Source organism: Oryzias melastigma, linkage group LG12 (assembly GCF_002922805.2).
Source record: "Oryzias melastigma strain HK-1 linkage group LG12, ASM292280v2, whole genome shotgun sequence".
In the NCBI taxonomy this organism is placed as follows: domain Eukaryota; kingdom Metazoa; phylum Chordata; class Actinopteri; order Beloniformes; family Adrianichthyidae; genus Oryzias; species Oryzias melastigma.
Window position 1 is genome coordinate 13,249,300 of NC_050523.1, and position 7,711 is coordinate 13,257,010.

At 38.6% G+C, this 7,711-nt stretch overlaps 1 protein-coding gene across 2 annotated transcripts in view; it reads left to right on the forward strand.

Moving 5' to 3' along the window:
• The window catches only part of LOC112163523 (protein FAM222A), a 26,359-nt gene that overhangs the window by 9,817 nt on the left and 8,831 nt on the right, over positions 1-7,711 (forward strand). Inside the window, exon 2 of one of the 2 annotated variants that reach the window (XM_024299970.2) lies at positions 4,761-4,929. In XM_024299970.2, coding sequence (XP_024155738.1) covers positions 4,800-4,929 — 130 coding nt within the window. In that variant the 5' untranslated portion in view covers positions 4,761-4,799. The remainder of the gene's footprint in view (positions 1-4,760; positions 4,930-7,711) is intronic. The other variant, XM_024299971.2, reaches the window with a different exon arrangement.

Below are 7,711 nucleotides of genomic sequence, written 5' to 3' on the forward strand. Positions count from 1 at the left end.
ACTTTTAAATGGTGGGTATTTTCATGTTGATTTTACTTGATATTTACGCATTAAGTAAGTTAAAACTGGAGAGTCTGTAGTGCTGCCCTTGGGGTGGAGGACGGTTGAGACAGAAGACCAAAGTTTGTATCTCTCTTGCGCTCTCAGCAGACTATGCTTTGCTGGATATCGGATGTTGACTGATTCTTGCCATGTAGACTTGGCCTTCTTCAACGTACAAGTTAGAGAAGTCCTTGAAAGCACTCACGTCTTAAACTCTGTGGAAGAACAAAGCTGGGTTGTGATCTGTCCTTGCAGAACCTGGCACAGAGAGCTGTTAGCTGCTTTTATTTTGAAGGGAAACGAAGTATTATGGGGTAACTTTGATCTCATTCTGCTTTTTATTCTAAAGTTTTAAAGGGAATTCTAAGTTTGAAGGCTTTTTTCTCTTTAAAATTTAAACTCACTCTGGGTTCCTTTGCCATTTCTTAATAAAGATGTTCTTAAGTGAAGCCCTTCCAGGTCTCTCCTTGAATCGTAAAGCCTTCTTTGATGTACTTTCTTCCAGCTGCTTCTTGTGTTTGGGGGTTGGTGGTAATAGAAGGTACTCTCGTTCATGTCTCATTTTCAGCTTGTGAAGGGATTTCCCTGGAGATGCCTCTACTCTCTTGGGTTTCTGATTTCTTTTTTCCCCCCTCTCTTTTTTTCATGATCTCCTCTGTGACAAATGTGTGGTTGTGGTGAAAATGTGGTTATTTTCTAAATGGAACCTGACCGTTCTGAAGCTTTTAGCTCTCTTGATAGTCGCGCTCAGATGAGACGGAGGCAGTTTGAAGCAAGCTTGTCACCGGGAGACATATGTTGAACAGGAGGGAAGATCAGACGAGCGAGAGAAGAGGGATGTGGGCGGGAATCGCTTAATAATTTCTCCTGAAAATTAGTCTATTGAAAACCACTCTTGACTTTTAGAGGTTTTATTTTTTCTTTTTTTGAAGGGAAGGTTGTCATGTTTCTGGTTCCCATCACTGAAAATGCTGTTTAGCAGTTGATTTGCTTTAGCTGGCCTAAAGACCCTTAGCGGGGGATGAAAACAAACTCCAGAAGAGCCTTAAAACCAGGAAATCTGACAGCTAATCGCTGTGGGCTCCTATTAACCTTCTTTAGGCCTGCTGTGCTACAGTGCAGTACATTGTTCTCAAGTGCAACCACTAGATTGATTGAACAGAAATGTACGTTTGAGATGTTTTGCATTTAAAACGGAAGCTTGAAAACTTCTTAATTTACTTTTATCAATTTCTGATATTTTCGCTTACCAGTTTAAGGAGAATAATTTGCAGGAGCAAAAAATATATGATAAAGAGATAAAAAGAAAAAACAAAAAAAAAACAATATGTTGCTCCGTAGTATAGGTCGCACTTATGGGAGAAAAATGCAAATCTTCTGAACAAATCCACCATGCCTGGTGTAATGCGTAGTACAATTCACACGTCAAATTTTTCTGGATGTAAAACACAAATCTTAACCATCATTAGCTTAAAAATAACTGAATACTAGATATGTAGCATTACCTGTGATAATGCTAGTGTGAATGCTGTAAGCTGAATTTGGTCGCCAAAGATGCTGAAGTTGATAGCTAAAAACACTGAAGCTGAAAGCCTGCTAAAATCTTAGTTAAATGCCAAATTAGCCTAAAAACTAAGTTAGCCAAAACAGCTAGCTTGCAGGTGAATCATTAACTAAACTTCAAAGTAACCTAAAAACTAAAAAATCCTAAATCAGTCAAAATAGCTACAATGCAGCTGAAATATTAGCTAAACTATCCAATAGACAATAAAACAAAAAAAGCCTAAATTAGCCAAAACAGCTAGCATGTAGCTGAAATATTGACTAAACTCCAAAATAGCCTAAAAAACTGTACTAAATGCCAAAATAGTCCAAAAAGCTAGCATAATGACATTAAAACTTTCTACTTTACTACACTCAGACTCCATATAATATAAAGTAACGACTAATTTACTTTTAAATTAGTTGTCGGCTATATTAATAGTCGATTAGTCATCGATTAGTTGACTAATCATGGCAGCCCTATTACCTATAGGAGAAACTACCGTCCAATTTGTAGCCTCATCGGTATATGGAGTCATTAACTAATGCACAGAAAACCCAGATGATGTGGAGCGATCAGGTTGATTTATTTTGAAGAGTTCTACAAAAGCATTGGTAAGGAAGTCAGTATGAGCCAATATGTATATATTTTACAAGATTACATACAAGTTGCTCCTGAGTAAGTGACACCCTTGGCTAAACTAACTGATACCTATAAAGTTCTAAAAATACAATATGTTTTTGTTAGGTGGGATAACAATTGATTTCTATTAATATGATCCAACTGAATTGATCTGTTCGAGGGAGAATCAAATCGAATTGACCTATATCATTAAAAAAGGGTTTCAAAATGAAATGAATAAATAATCAAAATACCATATGAATTTAGACATAGTAGGCTTGTTTTACTATAAGTGCATCACAGCGAAGAACACACGTATTGGCAACAAAAAGGATCAAGCCATCATTATAGTTCAATGTGTGGAAACACTTTGAATCTTGCAAAGACGTGACCATACAGTGTGGTATGATTATTTGGATGTGGATTGAACTTTATGAAATTAAAATTTGAATGGATTTGACAATAATCTATGAACATATTTAATTCACACTTACCTTGCAAGAAAAATAAGGAATCTGGAAAACTTCTCCTGCACTGTTCAGTACCAGGTATTTGAGTCACAGTGGTTGAATTTTTGGCTAAAGATGTCCTGGATCAATCTTAAGTCATTGAATCAGATCGTTCAAAATGAACCAAAATCGAAAGTGAATTAAATCATCAACCACAAATATCGAAGTTAAAATGACTTGTTACACCTAAAGACAGTAGAATTATAATATACATGTCTATGGTTACACCCCTAGTTTTTGTTTTTACATTGATCAAAGCTAGCGTATAGATTGTACAGACTCTGTCAGACAATCGAACAGCCTGTCAAACCCGATTACTGCTGAAAACAGTCCCTCAATGACTGGCTTTCTGTCTGAAAGGATCGGCTCAATCCAGCCAGCTGTGGAGAGAAGCCGTCCTGTTCAGACACTCGCTTTCATTTCCTCTGACAGTACTTAACTCTGCATCCAGCGCAGCCCGCTTTAGGTAGCAAGCTGCTTTTGGCTTTCTCTGCTGATCAATACGGCCGTAAATTTACAGAAGGAGAAGCCGGGCTCTGTGCGCTGCTCAGCCTGGTCAGGCTGTGTGCTTCCACGCCGCCCGGGGCCACAGCCGGGTTAGTAATGATCTGTGTGATCGCGACTGACAGAGCAAGGTTGGTAATAGGAAAGAGCCATCATAACAACTAAGCAGACATTGGAGACAGGCTCATCATTAAGCAATGCTACTCGCTCTAATATTCCGCCTCAGCACTTTAAAGTGAAGCTGCTTTGCTTTTTTTTTAATGTATTTTTATGTTTTCCTCTGAGATAAAGTAGATTTCTTTTTTTTTGTCTTGGAATGGAGAATGCAATAGGATTTTAGTGACCTCTAAGTGAATGTTTGCAGTTTTGTTCCTCCATCAAGCTGATTAGGAATGAATGTATGTATGCAGATAAACTTTTAGCTGTAGTCCTAAGACGGTCGTAATAAGTTGAGCTTCAAAATGATGAACAGACTACGGCCTATAAATGCCATATTTCATATTTGGTTAGCTTTTTAAGGTTTAGGACTGAGACACTGTCCAGTCAGCTATAGCAAACATCCTCTTACATAAACAAACTATGTAGTTGCTGTTGTTAAATGATGAGTATTAAGGGGACTTTGGTATTATTTTGGTCCAATAATTTTATATTCTTATAGGTTTGTTAGAGCTGAGAACTCAACAGTGACCTGTCAAAAGCTTTGCCTTTCTTTCTAACATAACTTTCTCTCATTTTTGGAATCATTTGATGACATTTATTAAAAGTTGTCTTAAACCTTTTAAAACCTGAGCTGTAGCATCTTTGAATTAGCTTAACTGGGACCATTTACACACTTAACATAATCTAAAGATAAGAAAAGAAGCTGATATGCACTTAACAGTAGTAAGCATTAACGCAATGATCATAAATCAATTGGAATTGTTTTAATTCTGTGAACATTTAAAGAGAATGTTTTATCTTGTTAAAGGGTTAATAATTAACTAAATTAGAAATGGAACAAAAATATGTTTTGACCAGAGTAGAATTTATTTTTATTTTGACGTTGGGTCATTTTACATAGGATTCATTTGGTGCATTGCCCTGGCAACAGTCATTTTCATTTTTGAACCCACTTCAAACAGGAAGTCCTGGTGTTGATATTGATTTTTATTATATTTTTGATGAAATTTTGTCCGTCCCCCTTTACATTTTTACTTGTTTGTTTGCAGCTGCAGGCCAGACTGAGATAACACCATTAGGGTTTTCAAAGGATAAGTCTTCCTGTACGATGAAAAAAAACCCTCTGCGGTTTGTGGTGAAAACATGTCGTCTGCTATTTGCTTGAATGCCGTGAAATATAGGACAAACATTACAAGGATAATCCTTGAAATTCACTTTTTTTGCACAAATAATGACATCTGCATCAAACTCTTCTATACTTTATGTTTAAATATTTAAGTTTTAGATGTTTAGGAGCAACTTCAAGCATTCAGACTTGCCAGGTACAGTTCATACCGTTCAGTTTTTTAATCTTTTGGGGGTTTTTTTGTTGTTTTTTTTAGCAGGAATATTCAGGCTGCACGCAGCCCCTGTGAACTATCATGCTCGCCTGCATCCAGAGACGGCAGAACTTCTCATCGCAGCGTTTGACCTGCACGCCCAAAAGCCTCAATGTCCCACCGCCGCCGTTACTGCTGCCGGCAGCACCGCAGCAACCGTGCAGCCAAAAAGGTGAGTCTGTCCCATTACCTACATCCTACATCTCCAAAAAACCTGATCAGTTTCTTTTATGAACCATTCCCCTCTAAGTTCAGATTTTAACATGCATCATTTCTTTTTATCCGAGATTTCTGCTGCTGTGAGGAAACGTTAATTAAAGTAACAAGCTTCTTGATGATGCCTGTTAATTGGGTCAGTAATCAATGCTTTCCTGCAGCGAAAATGCAGGCGGGTCAAAGTGGACTTTGAGTTAATCAGCTCTTCCACACAGGGATACTAATGATGCCAACATTCTGTGCTTCGTGTCAGTGTTGCTTGACCTTCATTTTGACTGATTATAGTGCTGTTGTTGAAAGGTTGGCCAGCTACCTTTTAGTCCTGCGATTTGTGATTAGATTTCTTTTAATGAAGTGATTAAATTTAGCAGATTAAGGTCCTTTTTGAAAGGGCTTTTCACCCACTATGGTTTCTGTGCAAATTTTATTTGTGTAGACTGCAAACATTTTTTTAAAGAGTTGTGCCATTATTTCATAAAATGTGTTTCATTTAATGATATGTTAGAAACTACTGTACAGCTTGGGTTCTTTCTTGAAAATAATGCATCTCAGCTAAGATTGGTAATGAAATGTCAGCAAAAATAATGCATATAATTTATGCATTATTTTGAGATACATAGCTTTACTTTGGATTTTTGTAATGCAAGAATTATCTTTGCATCTCTCCTTCCCCTTTTCAGTTTTGTGTCACTTTTATCTGCTGCATTTTCACGACGAACGTTTTCTATGATGACCGAGAAAAAGATCAGCATGACATTCCAGTTTAAATAATTATATTTGTCAGACATTTGCATGTGCAGGAGGCTTGCAAGTGAGTAGAAGAGACATCAGAAAAGAGCTAAAGCTTTCAAAATATGAGAGGAATTGACTCGGTTGACATGATAAAGTGTGCAATTAAAGTCTCTCTTATTTAGTCTTAGCCATCCATGCGTATGAAACTGTGCGGGGGAAAAGAAAAGAATGCTCTATTTCTCATTTCCCCAGGCTAAATACCTCTGTTATTAAATATTAATTGGGAATCAGTGGATCGCTTGTCTTCTAAACACTGGAACAGGAGGACCGAGTTGGCCCCGGGCAGTATCGGGGATACATTTCTCATCCTGTTTACCTGCAGGGCTTCCGCCCCTCCTCCACCCCTCTTGAGTTTTATATACTGCGACTGTGTGTAGTGCAGGACCCTCCGGCCCCAGCCTGACGTTTTAAGCTCAGCCACAGGGAATGGACTCCCGATGGGAGCTCAGTCTGTGTGGTCCCAGCTTCTTCGTCTTAAACCAGTCAAAGACGGTATTTAGCCGCTGCTATCCACCTAAAACCCCTCTCTAGCTATCGGTTGATGCAGGGCACTGAATGCGAGCCCTTCCTCAGACGCATAGACCAACGGGAACGTTTTCTTGGAAAGGAGTCTTACGGAGATCAGAGCAAGCCAGAGCTCCGCTCTTCTCTGCTATCTCAGCGTGAAAGCAGAGGCCGGGAATGCAGTTTTTCCCACGCTCGCCGGCCTGTGCTCGGGCTGCCTTTGAGAGGGGAGATTCTGCCCAAGCTGGGCCAAGCGGCATAGAAACAAATGAAGAATGACACTGGCGCACAGAAGTCCTCGCCAGAGACTCCTCCAGCACACATAACTAAGTGTTTAACCCCGAGGTTACTCCGTTCTAAGAGCACTGTTGATACAGAGGCTTATAACTCTGAGAAGAGGAGGCATGTGAAAATGTGGCTGAATGAGTGTCTGTGCTTTTGAGTTTTGCATGTTTGCAGAGAAAGGTCTTAAATAGAGAGGCTAGTGTGAGAAGAAACCCCGCTTCAGCGTTAACACGTCCTGTGTGAAATGCAGAGAGCCAGGAATTGAACGCGACGCCGGGCAGAAGGTCATAGTTGTGGCAAATTCAAAGCCAGGGTGTTTGCTGCGCTTTTATGGTGCGACTCGAAGGAGCTGCACTCTGATAATATTGTGTTTTTAAGATGTTCTTGTAGCATTTTTCTTGTGTATAAAGAAGATGAAGCTCAAAATGAGAATTTCCTTATTCAAATTATTAAAGTGGAAGCAGAGGAAAAAATTGAGTTTGAAACGGATTGTATTTGTGGCATAGATGATATGTCCCTCTCAGCAACGGGGAGGGGAAGGGTGGGCGGGGTTGCTGCACATTAATGGTCCCACCCATAACTCTAAGACTTCTGAGACTCCTTTCTCATTAGCAGGATCAACAATTTTCTTTATAATTCATTTTTGTGACTGCATCCATATTTTCTGCCTTGTAGTGCATCTTCATTCCACTAGGGGCAGTAGAAGGGCTTTTTCGGCCCATTTCAAAATGGCTGCTTCCATGAAATCTCAAAAACTATTTTGGCTGGAAAACTTTTGCTAATTTTCCAAGCTTTATGAAGAGTATACCTCATTTATTGTTTTTTTTTATTTTTTAATGACTACTTGCTTTATTGAAAGAATGTAAAAATTACAAAAAGTGTTATTTATAACTCTGTTACACAACATTAAAATGTGTGGATCAAATATGAGACAGTGGGTGCATATGGTGCTTTTTTCCTGAACATCATGTCAATATTTTTATATCTTAAACTAACGATGCTGTGAGCAAAAACGTACCCAACAGATCATAATTAATAATTTCTATACCTCAGTAAAAAAATATGTTGGAATTTTTGTGGATTTTTTGTGGGTTCAAAAAACATAATTCCAAAAAATGTATATTTTCTGTCATGGTGGGCTTTACAGGGTTTAGAGC